The sequence below is a fragment of the Aquarana catesbeiana genome, linkage group LG09 (assembly GCF_042186555.1).
Source record: "Aquarana catesbeiana isolate 2022-GZ linkage group LG09, ASM4218655v1, whole genome shotgun sequence".
Taxonomy (NCBI): Eukaryota; Metazoa; Chordata; class Amphibia; order Anura; family Ranidae; genus Aquarana; species Aquarana catesbeiana.
The window spans coordinates 214,833,874-214,850,012 of NC_133332.1; the positions used below are offsets into that span (position 1 = coordinate 214,833,874).

At 40.9% G+C, this 16,139-nt stretch overlaps 1 protein-coding gene across 3 annotated transcripts in view; it reads right to left on the minus strand.

Moving 5' to 3' along the window:
• CAMSAP1 (calmodulin regulated spectrin associated protein 1) overlaps positions 1–16,139 on the minus strand; it is a 130,941-nt gene that overhangs the window by 37,209 nt on the left and 77,593 nt on the right. For 2 of the 3 annotated variants that reach the window (XM_073599689.1, XM_073599688.1), the window contains exons 6-9: positions 12,865–12,897; positions 10,157–10,298; positions 2,378–2,517; positions 2,194–2,290 (exon numbers count right to left, since the gene is read on the minus strand). In XM_073599689.1, coding sequence (XP_073455790.1) covers positions 2,194–2,290; positions 2,378–2,517; positions 10,157–10,298; positions 12,865–12,897 — 412 coding nt within the window. The remainder of the gene's footprint in view (positions 1–2,193; positions 2,291–2,377; positions 2,518–10,156; positions 10,299–12,864; positions 12,898–16,139) is intronic. The other variant, XM_073599690.1, reaches the window with a different exon arrangement.

Sequence of the window (16,139 nt, forward strand, 5' to 3'; positions counted from 1 at the left end):
CCCCTGCTCTAGACTATATGCCATGTAAAATATTGGTACACATTGCTAAGCAGCATCCCGGGAATCATCTTTTATCAACTGTTTCCTATCTATATCTTTAGCAATTCACATTGCTGTTCTCAAAGATGCTTCAGAATAGCCCCGATGGCAAAATCAGTTACACATAAAAAGGGTCGCTTCCTTTTCCAAATCAGTCTCTTCGTAACAGATCCTACGCAGTTTGAGGCACTGACCCACCACAATATCCCTAATGGTATGGTCAGGATGCCCTGAATCTGCCCTCAGGATCATGTTGCCCGACAGTGGCTTTCTATAAAGGCTAATGGTGACTCTTCCATCCTCACAAAAAAGCATCACATCAAGGAATCAAATTGAATTGCACTAAGGAGAGACTTCTGTCTACCCACTCTGCCATAAAGTCCAGATTGGTGGAGGGCTGCAGTGATGGTTGTTCTACTGGAACTTTGCCCCATCTCCACACAGGATCTGTGGAGCTCAGAGTGACCACGGGGGTCTTCATCACCTCTCTTACTAAGGCCCTTCTCCCCCAATTTCTTGTTTGGCTGGGTGACCAGCGCTTCGAAGATTTCTGTTGTGCCAAATGTCTACATATTAAAATTATGGAGGCCACTGTGCTCTTGGGAACCTCCAGTGCAGCAGAAATATTTTTGAAGCCTTCCCCAGATTTGTGCCTTGCAATAACCCTGTCTGAGCTCTGCAGGCAGTTCCTTTGACCTCATGGACCTCACTGCGCTCTGTGAACTGCTGCAGGTGTCACTATAAAGTTAAAAAAGTGTTACTAAACCCAGGACCCATCGTTCACTATATCTGGTCTCCCACAGTACACAGAACATGGAAATGCAATTATTTTAGTAAACAAATTGCTAAAATACCTTTTCTCATCAGCAGTATATAGCAGTCTTGTGACTTCTAACAGTGTCAAGCCAAGCACTGGTTAAAACTTGGAGTTTTCTGACTATCCAATTAGACTGACAGTGATAATGAGCATGCTTTACTGCATATACAGACTGATTTTACTGTTGTGGGTTTAGTTCACTTTAATAATACCCCCAAATCAGTTCGCAGAACGCAGTGCAAATTGTGGAATTGGATCGCATGGGTCTTAACACAGCCGCCCCCTTCACCAGAGTTCCCGTTGTAACAGCAGGCTGGGGATCATTAATTCAAAGAGTTCTGTGAATGAAAGAACTACAACAGTCAGACATTACGGCTTATACTTCTCAATCAACCCACCACGGCGCTCTAGATAGTTCATTGATTCTTCCTGTCATTCAGTAACTGCCTGCTCGTACAAGGTACGAGCAGACTGCTACACAGAGTTTGCAGGAGCCTGAGATTGCACCCATGATCTGCTGATTGCGGGTGCAATGCTTTACAGGCTCCTAATAATAAAAAAATAATAATTTTTTTACCTGCAAAAAGATGTGCATTCAATTATTTCTTAAAAGGTGAACTTATCCTTTAAGGATGAGGATCCCAGATGGCTTGAACTATGAATAGGATTTAACACATAAAATACCAGGGATAGAGTCAACTTCATTATTCATAATAAAGTACTCCATGGGAGATTAACAGGGGATGATGCATGTTAGTAACATTGTGTATATATTTAGATGTATGGATTTATTTATTTTTTTTAATAACCCAACCCTTATCTATACATCTCCACAACTTTGTCTCCTGTTTGGGGAGCTCCTTTGTCTTTATGTTGCTTGCTTTGTGGTGCTGAAGACTCGGGGGGCTGTTTGGGAAAGGTGTATTGTATTTATACTGACATTGTGCGACACTGATAGCACACAGGTAGAATTTACGTAATCATCTAATTATAGAACTTCTGAAGGTAATTGGTTTGACCATACCTTAGGGGCTTCAACATAGCAATCGGGGTGAATATTTATGCACACGCAAGATTTGTTTGTGTGACAAAAAAAATTGCATAAAAAAATCAACTTGCATCTGTTTGTGGCATGCTGTGTAGATTACATGGTACAAAATCACCAAAAATTCATTCTAATTCCAGGTTGTGAATGTATTTGCAATGCACTGTAACTACTCCAAATGGTTAACTGAGAATTTACCAATACATTAAAAAATTTATTGGCAATATAACATCATAATTACAAGAACAATCCTGATAAAGTAAGGAACAATCATTTTGAAAATCACGCTTACCTTCTTTCGATTCTTGGGTATCTCTGGGCTGCACAAAGTCAGGCTTCACATTTTCAAACCACCAAAAAAGCTCAGCAATAAACACCATAAAATTAGGCTAAGAAAAAAAAAAAAAGATAGCAGTTTTGAAATTTTTTTGAATTTCTCTTTGCTGAATGCTGTACATAATTCTCAAGGGACCTACCTTCAGAACTGGAGGGGAATACAACATGTCTTCTAAGGTCAGGTAAAAGCACTTGTTTAGGTATTCGCTGGAGAATTCCTTTAGGAGCTGGATGTTATATAGGTTGTCAGCCATTGATGGCACTTCCTTCAAACAGATGTCTGCATAATAAGAGAAGAAAAAGAGCAAAGGTGTGAAAAGGCCACAACTCCATCTTTGCATCAAATTTTCTCAGTTTAAACATTTAATATGTTTTCTATTGTTAATAAAATATTGTGAATAAAATCAAAAGAGGTCTTCAAAATTATCAAGGAAAGGAATCATATGTACAGTACATGGCTAATTGCCTGGATGTCAACGTCTAACAAGGTGCACTGCCCATTATTTCCCTGTTATGATTACGGAAACCGCCCAAAACCTGGCCAAGGAACAGCTCATCAGTTAACAGTCTAACTACTTTTGGTTGCTTAAAAAAAAAAAAAAAAAAAGGAACTATGTATAAAAAGTGCTGTATTTCCTGAACTATTCACTTACAAGAGATATGTATATCCAGACGTTAAAAGTCATTCTGCACTTTCAGCTCGGGTGTATTAAAAAATTTCAACACTATATATTTTTTGAAAAATGCAAATATCCAAATATTTATGACCCCCAACTTAATATATAAATTAATACAAGTGCAACAAGATATCTGAAGTCTAATGTTGATCTAGATGTCACGTATTTCTAGATGTGGTGCAGCATCTTTTATAATGCTGCATACAGACCACAGATGGTATCCGACCATGCATGGACTCTTCGGGCCGATGAAATGCATTTCTTCTGAAAGGTCATATTACAAACAAATACACCTAGAGAAAATGAATGGTTGACCTACAGGGGGTGTGAACTGGCTCATGTTTGGGTGAACAGTAACAACCAAGACAAAGAATTCCTGCTCTGAGAAGGTTTGACCAGTGGGTGATGTTCAAAGGCTAAAGAATGGAAGATGCAGGAGCCTTGTGGAGGGATGCTCCCGCTGTCAAGGAGAAAACTGCCCACCCCGAGGACATCAAGGTGAAAGCAAAGTCTCCACCCCTGACTATGTCTGTTTATGGGAAAGGCGTTGAGTTTTTGATCAGTGACGTCCTCCTGCACGCCAGCAAGTAGAGCTATTTGTTTATGCTGTGTAATGCAATTGTTTAATACAGCCATGCAAGTGTTTTTTTTATATAATAAATCCAAATAATTTTAATTACTACACTATGATCTTCGCCCTGTGTACTTAGGCTCTATTTATGACAGTTGTTGAGCGCTGCTGAGCCGGAGTACTGGAGAGATATTATAGCTTGTGTGGCAGCCAGGCGCATGTAGTTCTCAATGTGCTGAGGCCTTCACATTTTGTAAGGAGCTGTGGAGCACTGGGGATGCCCACCAAAATACTCGTACAAGTTTGCAGTGGTTCACTGTTGGCACTTTAGATCTCCCACGACTGACAATGCATGGGAACTGTTGATAATATAGTCTGATGTGAATTTCTTTTTTTTTTTTTTTTTTTTTTAAATGGACAAAATAATCATGTATGTATCTGTGTTTTTGTATGCTTGCCAATTGTGTGGAATGTCGGGTTTTCATTTAAAGTGACAAGCACAACTATTTCTATGATTATATATATTTCTGTTCAGACATTATAGTGTGCTGCTATTTTTGTAACCTTCAAACTAAATGCAATAATGTCTCTCCAATATTATATATATATATATATAAAATATATATATATAAATATATATTATAAAAATGATATATACACACACATAATAAATATATATATATATATACATATATATACACACACACACATACATATACACACACACACAATTGTGGGGTGGAGGCCTGCACAGAGTCCTGACCTCAACTTGATAGAACACCTTTAGGATGAATTAGAGGGGAGACCGCAATAGCTGCAAAGGGTGGGCCAACTCAATATTGAACCCTATGGACTAAGACTGGGATGCCATTAAAGTTCATGTGCGTGTAAAGGCAGGTGTCCCGATACTTTTGACAATAGTGTGTGTGTGTGTGTGTGTGTGTGTGTGTGTGTGTGTGTGTGTGTGTGTGTGTGTGTGTGTGTGTGTGTGTGTGTGTTACAACCAAAAATTAATTGTTGTTTTCAAACATCAAACTGGAAGGTGAACCTCCGCCCCAGTCTCAAGTCTTTTGCAGACTAACAGGTTTTCTTTTAAGATTGCCCTGTATTTGGCTCCATCCATCTTCCCATCAACTCTGACCAGCTTCCTTGTCCCTGGTGAAGAAAAGAATCCCCACAACATGATGCTGCCACCATCATGTTTCACGGTGGGGATAGTGTGTTCAGGGTGATGTGCAGTGTTAGTTTTCTGCCACACGTACCATTTTGCTTTTAGGCCAAAAAGTAAAATTTTGGTCTCATCTGACCAGAGCACCTTCTTCTCTATATGTTTGCTGTGTCCCCCACATGGCTTCTCGCAAACTGCAAACAGGACCTCTTATGGCTTTCTTTCAACAATGGCATTCTGCTTGCCACTCTTCCATAAAGGCCAGATTTGTAGAGTGCACGACTAATAGTTGTCCTGTGGACAGATTCTCCCATCAGAGCTGTGGATCTCTGCAGCTCCTCCCGAGTTACAATGGGCCTCTTGGCTGCTTCTCTAATTAATGCTCCCCTTGCCCGGCCTGTCAGTTTAGGTGGACGGTCATGTCTTGGTAGGTTTGCAGTTGTGCCATACACTTTCCATTTTCGGGTGATGGATTGAACAGTGCTCCGTGAGGTGTTTAAAGCTTATGATATTTTTTGTAACCTAAACCTGCTTTAAACTTCTCCACAACTTTATCCCTGACCTGTCTGGTGTGTTCCTTAGCCTTCATGACGCTGTTTGTTCACTAAGGCTCTCTAACAAACCTCTGAGGGCTTCACAGAACAGCTGTATTTATACTGAGATTAAATTACACATGGACTCGATTTACTAATTAGGTGACGTCTGAAGACAATTGGTTCCACTGGATTTTAAGTAGGGGTATCAGAGTAAAGGGGGCTGAACACAAATGCACGCCACACTTTTCACATATTTATAAAACATTTGAAAACCATTTATCATTTTCCTTCCACTTCACAATTATGTGCCACTTTGTGATGGTCTATCACATAAAATCCCAATAAAATACATTTACGATCTTGTTTGTAACATGACGAAATGTGGAAAATTTCAAGGGGTATGAACACTTTTTCAAGGCACTGTATATAGGTTTATGCGCTTTTATTTTACTTGTTGGTGGCATTGATTACAGCTTCCATAATGTCAGTGTGCATTTCATAGAAGGCTATGACCAGGCAGGTACACGTTTGTCATTACAGAAGAGATATACATTGGGGTAAAAAGTATTTAGTCAGCCACCAATTGTGCAAGTTCTCCTACTTAAAAAGATGAGAGAGGCCTGTAATTGTCATCAAATGTATATATCAGCTATGAGAGACAAAATGTGGAAACAAATCCAGACAATCACATTATCTGATTTTTGAAAGAATTTATTTGCAAATTATGGTGGAAAATAAGTATTTTGTCAATATCAAAAGTTAATCTCAATACTTTGTTATATATCCTTTGTTGGCAATGACAGAGGTCAAACGTTTTCTGTATGTCTTCACAAGGTTGTCACACACTGTTGCTGGTATGTTGGCCCATTCCTCCATGCAGATCTCCTCTAGAGCAGTGATGTTTTGGGGCTGTCGCTGGGCAACACGGACTTTCAACTCCCTCCAAAGGTTTTCTATGGGGTTGAGATCTGGAGACTGGCTAGGCCACTCCAGGACCTTGAAATGCTTCTTATAAAGCCACTCCTTCATTGCCCGGGTGGTGTGTTTGGGATCAGTGTAATGCTGAAAGACCCAGCCACGTTTCATCTTTAATGCCCTTGCTGATGGGAGGAGGTTTGCACTCAAAATCTCACGATACATGGCCCCATTCATTCTTTCATGTACACGGATCAGTCGTCCTGTTCCCTTTGCAGAGAAACAGCCCCAAAGCATGATGTTGCCACCCCCATGCTTCACAGTAGGTATGGTGTTCTTTGGTTGCAACTCAGCATTCTCTCTCTTCCAAACACGACGAGTTGTGTTTCTACCAAACAGTTCTACTTTGGTTTCATCTGACCATATGACATTCTCCCAATCCTCTTCTGGATTATCCAAATGCTGTCTAGCAAACCTCAGATGGGCCCAGACATGTACTGGCTTAAGCAGGGGGACACGTCTGGCACTGCAGGATCTGAGTCCCTGGCAGCGTAGTGTGTTACTGATGGTAGCCTTTGTTACGTTGGTCCCAGCTCTCTGCAGTTACTTCACTACGTCCCCCGTGTGGTTCTGGGATTTTTGCTCACCGTTCTTGTGATCATTTTGACCCCACGGGGTGAGATCTTGCGTGAAGCCCCAGATTGAGGGAGATTATCAGTGGTCTTGTATGTCTTCCATTTTCTAATTATTGCTCCCACAGTTGATTTCTTCACACCAAGCTGCTCGCCTATTGCAGATTCAGTCTTCCCAGCCTTGTGCAGGTCTACAATTTTGTTTCTGGTGTCTCTTCGACAGCTCTTTGGTGTTCACCATAGTAGAGTTTGGAGTGTGACTGTTTGAGGTTGTGGACAGGTGTCTTTTATACTGATAACAAGTTCAAACAGGTGCCATTAATACAGGTAATGAGTGGAGGACAGAGGAGCCTCTTAAAGAAGATACAGGTCTGTGAGAGCCAGAAATCTTGCTTGCTTGCTTGTAGGTGATCAAGTGCTTATTTTCCACCATAATTTGCAAATAAATTCTTTCAAAAATCAGACGATGTGATTGTCTGGATTTGTTTCCACATTTTGTCTCTCATAGTTGAGGTATACCTATGATGACACTTACAGGCTTCTCTCACCTTTTTAAGTGGGAGAACTTGCACAATTGGTGGCTGACTAAATACTTTTTTGTCCCACTGTAGTATGTGTCTTCTGCAATAAAGGAATGCCTAGTGGCAGTTTATCAGCAGTCAAGTTTGGTTCCACTTTAACCCTTTCATGACTAAGCCTATTTCTGACATTTGGTGTTTACAAGTTAAAATCCGTATTTTTTGCTAGAAAATTACTTAGACCCCCCAAACTATATATATTTAGCAGAGAATCTAGAGAATAAAATGGCGATTGTTGCAATATTTTATGTCACACGGTATTTGTGCAGCAGTGTTTTAAACGCAACTTTTTGGGAAAAGGGACACTTTCATGAATTTTAAAAAAACTAAACAGTAAAGTTAGCCCTTTTTTTTGTATAATTTGAAAGATGATGATACGCCAAGTAAATAGATACCAAACATGTCACGCTTTAAAATTGCACGCACTTGCGGAATGGCGACAAACCACGGTACCTAAGTATCTCCATAGGCGACGCTTTAAATTTTTTTTTACGGTTATCAGGTTAGAGTTATAGGAGATCTAGTGCTAGAATTATTGCTCTCGCTCTGATGATCGTGGCGATACCTCACGTGTGATTTGAACACCGTTTACATATGCGGGCGTGACTTCCGTATGCGTTTTCTTTGCTGCGTGAGCTCGCGGGGATGGGAGCGCTTTAAAAAAAAACATTTTTTTTTATTTTATTTAATTTTATATTATTAAATTGTGTTTAAAAAAAAAAAAATTTTTGATCACTTTTATTGCTGTCACAAGGAATGTAAACATCCCTTGTGACAGTAATAGGTGGTGACAGGTACTCTTTATGGAGGGACCCGGGGTCTAAAAGACCCCCGATCCCTCCTTTGCACTTCAAAGTATTCAGATCGCCGTTTTCGGGAATTCTGAATACTGTATATTTTTTTTAAACCGGCTCCATTGGCAGCTGAGTAAACAGGAAGTGACGTTGCTTCAGTGTTTACAATCAGGAGACTGGAACAAAGCCATTTCCGGCTTTGTGCCAGTCTGTCCCTAGCCGCTGGAAGAGGCGGATCGATGATCTGGACACCCGGTGGGACGGGAGCCTCGTTCAGAGCGGCGGGAGGGGGGACGTCCCCTCCGGAATAACAGCCAATCGGCTTTTAGCCGCATCGGTTGTTATCCCTGGAAAGCCGATTGCCGGCTCTACAAAACGGTACCGGGATCATGCCTGCAGCTGCGGGCATCATCCCAGGTATAACCCCCGAAATCCGAGGCCGCACATCTGCGTACACTCGGCGGGAAGGGGTTAAAAGAAGTATGGGGTTTTGCAGTTTCATACTTACCTAGGTGGGCGCAGCATCTGTCCCCCACCAGCTTTAACACTGGGAACCCAGCGATCTAACACTGCAGATTGCTTGGTTTCCTGAGCAGCGAGCTGCCGTCAGTCCCCCCCACTCTCTGCCCTGCGCCCCCCCCCCCTCGCTCACTGGAGCGCTGGGCTGTGGAGGGGGCGGAAGCAGCTGACTTAGGTTCTCAGCAGCTCATTGAGAGGCTGAGCCAGGTGCTAGGGCGGATCCCGACCCCAGTGTCACTTTCTTGCCTGAGCCTGGACCGCTTCTGTGACGTCAGCAGACAGCAGATTTCAGCTCGCTGTCTGCTGAAAACAGGTCACAGGAGTGCAAAAGAAACTGTACTCCTGTGATCCACAGAAGTACAGCCAAACAAGCTTTGGCTGTGCTTCTTTAATATCCAGAGGTTCTTTGCCTCCACTCACAATTCAGTATTTTACATGATTCCAGTACTTTGTAAATTGTAAAGCTGAACTCCAACAGCTAAACGCACACACTTAAAAACACTTTTCTCCAATAAAGATACATGCTGACTGAACAATGGGGAAGCATCAGCAAAATTAGGCCAACTCTCTGCTCTCCACCCCTGGTACTTAAACTGTTAGGTCTTCACACTTGCTGAAAATACTGACGCTGAACAAATGTGCCCATAATGTTAATGCGTGTGCTAAAAACACACCCGGATGCCCTTTTTGTGAACAAAGCCAAATGCGCTGCAAACGTGTGCTGGCGCGTTTACGGTGCATTACCATAAGCTTGAATGGAAGGAGTTAAAATGCCGAACTCCTTCCAAACTCCTCATGAAGCTAATTTTTAAAGCGTGCTTCATGTTTTGACACTGGGGTTTATTTACTAAAGGCAAATCCACTTTACACTATAAGTGCACTTGGAAGTGCAGTCGCTGAAGATCTGAGGGGAACATGCAAAGAAAAGGAAAACACAGCATTTTTGCTTGTACATGATTGGATGATAAAATCAGCAGAGCTTCCCCTCATTTCAGATCTTCCCCGACTGCACTTCCAAGTGCACTTGTAGTGCAAAGTAGATTTGCCTTTAGTAAATCAACTCCACTGTGTGCTGTCCACATTATCAATTGCAGACTGCTTGACAAGGACTATGAGGCGCAATAAAAATGTTCCCCAAACTCCTACTTTTAATGCCAGTGTGAACAGGGCCTTAGACTGACAGAAAAGTGAAATCTAACAGTCCGTCGGGTTGACACCCCCCCTCTGAGCTCAAGAGTACAGGGGACTGTTAACATGCTAGATAGATCTAAGATACTCATACTAGAAATATTTACAATAAATTTAAAAAAACTCAATAAAGTGTGTTTTTTTTTACTTAGCTGGAGCTCGGCTACATGATTACACAACACTTTATTGCAAATAAAAGGATTACATGCTAATCTAACTGGACAGAAACGCTTTGATACTTCAAATACACAGATACTTGAAGGCTAAACAAATGATTTTACTGTACTAATACTCAAGGTTGGTTAGTTGGGGTACAATGAACACCACAAAACTGCACTTACCATCTAGTTTCATCTGCTCGGGGCAGTAGAAGTGTATGACAGTCAGGAGGGCTGCTCCATCACTAATGTCTTTCAATAAATCTTCAAGTATTGGAAAATATGGAAGGTGCCTGTTTGATGGGTGATCACGGCGGTAGCGCACCTGTAAAAGGGAAAAGTTGATAAGTGAATGATGTGGCCAACAGTACAATAAAGTTAGTTTAGGCTAAAAAAAACCTAGAGAGTTAAACAGCTAAATCTAGAAACTCTATAAAGCAGGGGGTTGTGTGGCTAGAGCCTGGTGACTGTAGAGTATAAAATATCCACACGCCAAGAACGCTACAGTATTAATCACACGCTAAAAACACAACAGGCAGGAGAGATATCAATCTTCCACAGGATCTCACAGGAAGGGGAAAGAGTAGGAAACTGAAATATTTAGTAGATGCATGCAAACATAACATTTTTTAATGTTGAACTTTCATATAGGGTTATGGCTACTTAATGCTTGTGGTCTCTACTTATTTCACTCTGTTACCCTCAGGCTGTGTTCCCCTTTTCTTTTTTTTTGTAGCACTGACATCTTTCCCAGCATACTATACAAAGCACAAGAGCTTGCAATCTCTAAAGATATAAAATATATCCTAATGCCCATTTAGCTTCCAGGTTGTTTTTGGATTGGCATTGGAAACTGAAGTAGGGCTGACAGAGAAACCGTTTTTACACGGCATTCACATACATTTTAGGTATCTGAGCACTCTAGAGACTCTGGTTCAGTTCTAATCAGAGCGTGTTCTCTCTGATGATAGGAAAAGGTATTTAGCAAGCTATATTTACTAAAATAATTGCATTTCCATGTTCTGTGTACTCTGGGAGACCACATATAGCGAATGCAGGCTCCAGGGTTTAGTAACACTAACATAAATGTAGGTGTTACAGAATGAAGGCATTTAGTGCACTGAGCGATTAGGTTTAGTATTCACATACACATTTCCTATCATGTTATCCCACGGTTTACCACCATCCCCCCCCCCCCCATATCATCACATCCTCGCTTACAGGATGAAAGAGGATATTTTACTGCTTTCTACAAAAGAATTTAGGATAAACCTCATCAGAAATATTTTGCATCAAGGGAGCCCTTTTCGCTGACTCACTTCTTACCCCAATTCTCAGTGATCTGTAGATAAGGACACTGCCTGATACATGCATCCTGTCCTTATCTATACAATCCACAGAGGATATTGAACAGCTCCAACATTTTCAGAATTTGTCATTTTAAATACTCTCTGCTGCTGGAATACTGAGCTCCTTCCAGGAGGTCATCACTCCCCTGAGCTGATGCTGGCTATCCTAGTGAAGCCAGAAATCCATTACTAATTCAGCTGTACACATTAAGACCCATAACCCTAATGTAAAGATCAGTCCACCTAACTTATTCTAACAAAGACGAGTGATCCAGTTTATCTACTAGTTTCTCACATCCTTCAGGGATGATAGCAGTGAAACTAGGGTTGCCACCTCATCCCTTTAAACCCGAACACATATGAATTACACATACAGGTTCTCATGCTAATTTAATGCAGATAAGGCACCAAGTGAGTTTAATTACCATGTTAATCAGCCACAGAACCTGTGTAAATATTATGTGTTCAGTTTTAAAGGGATGAGGTGGCAACTCTAAGTGAAACACTATAGCCATGGGGCTTATTTCCGATTTTGATCAGTCTCACTTCTCTCCATACAACCTCTAATGTAGTATTAATGAAAAATCCAGCAGGGATTTACCTCGGATGACTCAAACCGCCACCATTATGGAAATACAATATTTTGGAAAGAACTGATCTTTAAACAAACATTTGGAATGCTCACTAAATATTTCAGTTAAAATGTAATCACAATTCCCCTTTGACTATGTTGGGCATTCCATAATTAAAAATAAATTACAGGGAATGATTGTTTCAAGAGAGAAAAATTAATTTAAAAAAGCCTATTCTCTCAAATATATTTTTCTCTGAAGATTTTTAGAAAGGTCAGGAAGGTGGTAAGACTACTAAAAATGTCCATTCTGAACATTTTTGGGTAAAACGCTGATTTTACACACAGCAGGCAATATGTACTTTTGGTGAGCAGTCTCAGCCACAACAGAGAACAGATGCCCTGCATGCCCCCACATACCATATCTGCTACGTATGCAAAGGTTAGAAATACTATACCACTCGTGCATACTCCGCGGGTTCCAACATGCAATGCGCTAGGGCATGCATTAGATCAGGCTTAAAGACACAGATGAAACAAGAAACACACAGAGAATGAGACTATTAATGATGGTTATGTGTGAGGTTAGCGCAGTGATTAGAGAGGCACAGACAGACAAACGCACTAAGGACTAGAGGCAAATGGCAGAGCAGATTCTTTTCTTTTGTGTGGATATTAAGTACGGAAGAAACTATGAATCAATCTGGTTTACAGCTGAACTGCCTTGCCAGTTTTTCCTGAAATCTTTTTGTGGGTGTAGTGTACAAAGCATGGTCAGACAACCTGAAGACCTCCATCTGTCTAGGAACCAAGAGTCTTACCATGCCAAGCCAGACTCTAGATGTTCCCTAAACAGCTGATGGGCTTTGCTTTGGCCACAACCTGCTGGAGAATGAAAAAGCTTGACACTAAGATGACTGTATACCATGGTGGGATGAATGAAAGTTTTACATCGAAGGGGTATAACTTACAGGTACTAACTTCCAATACCATTTTGAAGGAGACTTTTCAGGAAGGAAGGAGAACAAATTAGGCAGAAGAAAGGAAAGTTTGGCAGATTAAACGGTACAGTTAAACAAATATTCAGAACTTTCCATTCTTTACCACTTTCAGTGCTCAAAGGGCTCTTGCACATAAGCTGGCTGAACCCATTCAGTGTATTTCTCCGCAAATTTCCTATGTTCCCGAGGTGGTGAGCGGTCGGTGCACTGGCTTGTAGTGTCCTAGCGCTCGAGCAAACATGTAGATAAAAGAAAGCTGGCAGCTCGATCTTACGCAATTAATCACTTCAATACAGGGCATTTATACACCCTTCCTGCCCAGACCAATTTTTAGCTTTCAGCACTCTCACACTTTAAATGCCAATTACTCAGACATGCAACACTGTACCCAAACACATTTTTTTATCATTTTTTTCATACAAATAGAGCTTTGTTTAGGTGGTATTTAATCCCCGCTGGGTTTTTTATGTTTTGCGACATAAGTGAAAAAAAAAAAAAAAAATTGGGGGGGGAAAAAACACTTTAGTTTCCATGATAAAATTTTGCAAATAAATCATTTTTGCTCATAAATTTGGGCCAAAATTTATACTGCTACATCTCTTTGGTAAATAACCCAAAATTAGTGGATATTATATAGTCTCTCTGAAAGTTAGAGAGTCTACAAGCTATGGTACAAATCATTGAAAATTGATCACACCTGAGGCCTATCTCAATTTCTTGAGGCCCTGAAATGTCAGGAAAGTACAAATACCCCCCAAATTACCCCTTTTTGAAAAATAAATAGTCCAAGGTATTTAGTACGAGGCTTGGTGAGTTTTTTGAAGTTGTAATTTTTTCCCACAATTCTTGGGAAAAAGAAGAATTTCTTTTTTTTTTTTCTCCACAAAATTGTCATATAACAAGTTATTTCTCACACACACAGCATATGCATACTTCTTCCAATTACACTCCAAAATACATTCTGCTACTCCTCCCAAGTATGGCAATACCACATGTGTGTGACTTTTACACAGCCTGGCCACACAGAGGGGTCCAACATACAGGGAGCACCATCAGGGGTTCTAGGAGCATAAATTACCCCTCTAATTTCCTAATGACCTATTACATTCGTGAAGGCCCTGGAGCACCAGGACAATGGAATTAACCACAAAATGACCCCATTTTGGAAAGCAAACACCACGTCTATTCTATGAGGCATGGGTTCTGAGCACGCCCTAGGGACGCGCACGAGCGCCATGCACAGTACATGTGACCGGCTGTGATTGGACACAGTCGGTCACATGGTAAAGAGCCATTTTTTATTGGCTCCTTACACAGATCTGGGATGGGCTGTGTCCGAGGGACACACATCATCCCCGGTTGCCCACACTGCGGGCCCCCCGGGGGGGGGGGGAGCGCTGAGAAGCCGAGGACAACATATGACACCCACCCAGGATGGTAGAGCCCATCTGCGGACGTCATTTGACTATGGCTCAGTATTGAAGTGGTTGATAAATGTATTAATCCAGGTGTTGTACAGAATACAGGGCTTATGTGTTTCAGCATGTAGCCTTAGTCATTGCTATGACTAAGGCTACACGCCGAAACATGCAAGCCCTGGATTAATAAATGTATTCATTATGGTAGATCCAGCTGCTGGCTTTTTACCGACAGCGTACAGCTGGCCATTAACATAAATGACTATATGCTGCACCTGGGCGGAGGAACTGCGCTGGGAATAACATTTAATGGGCTCAGCCAGCCTGTGTGCAAGAGCTAAAAAACTGACTCAAATAACATTTTTAGAAGTTAAATTTTGCATTACATCAATGCTTACATTTACAGTGTCTTATGCCCTGAAAAAAAAAAAAAAATAAAATTTGCAATTTATATTTATATATTTAATGGCAAAGGAAATCATGGGTAGCTGCCCATTGCAAACAAGACCTCAGCTTGTGTTCTCTAAAATGCATAAAACAGAAACTGAAATCTGGTTTCTATGGGCATTTTTCCAGTTTTCAAAAGATGCAAAAGGCTTGGGTTAAAGTGTATTGCATGCCAAGCAATGTCAGAACAAAAAGGCCTACGAGATAAAAAAAAAAAACAAAAAAAACACAAGACATCTATATTTACATCATAAACATTCAAATCCATTTTTCTTTGTAGATCTATGCATTAGTGAAAAAAGTTAGAGCTGAACTCCAGGCAAATACAAATGCCACAATCTGATGCAGCTCGGTATTGATTAATACATTTACCTTTACAATGTAAGTACCTGAATTTGGCATGGTATCTCTTGCAGTCCCTAGACAACAGAACTCAGACTGAGAAAGAGAAAAGCAGCACAAAGGTCAATCAGCTGTGCTGCAATACAAGAAGCATGCTGCTAGGAGAGAGCAGAGCGGCACAGATGAGCACATCAGTCTGCAGATTGTCATTTCACTATCCAGTCACAGGAAAGATCTGTTTTACTAAGCTGCAGCAGGAAAAAAAAAAAAAAAAAAAAAAAAAGAGGCCCCCTGCCAGTAGGGCTATGCTGTGTGGTAGAGCTGTGTATATATTAGAACTGGATGGGCACAAATATAAATCCTTTGGCAGGTAAAACAGCTATCTTATATATCTTTCATTTGTGCATAGGGCTTTTTGCCTGGAGTTCAGTGTTAAACTACAATCGCTAATCATCAAACATGGCAAAAAGCATTCCAAGTTACAGTCTAGAAAAGCATGCATATAGCAGTCCTTGTAAGAGTATTACATATCCGATTGTGCTGAATGCTCTTGTAGTGTCAAAAACACAAAATCTTGCAATATTAGAAAACAAAGGAAAATGCCAGTCAAGACAAAATCATCAATGAACCTAAATACCAAAGTTAAGTCTCTGGATTTCTTGATTTAAATGAAGTCCTCTCATTCAATTTTAAAGTGTTAGCAGCTATATTTCCGGCCTTCTATATGGTTATTGATTTTAGTAGGTCTACATATTCCACAGATGACACAGTCTGTGTATGTCAAGGGGGAAGAGTAGTGTGAATCTGAACACACAGAACCCTCCCCTAGGGGCTCGCTCACACCATCTACAGGGACCTGTGTTTTTTCCACACTGGATAATCGCAGTTCACCGCCAGGGCAAATAGAAAACAATTGTTTGTTGGGATGTGCAGGAAACTGTGGAAAAATGCAGCATGTCTGCATCTTCCTGCAGCAAACTGGATGGCACTGCATGTGACTATTTTACACTTACAAAGTAAAAAAAAAAAAAATAGAAA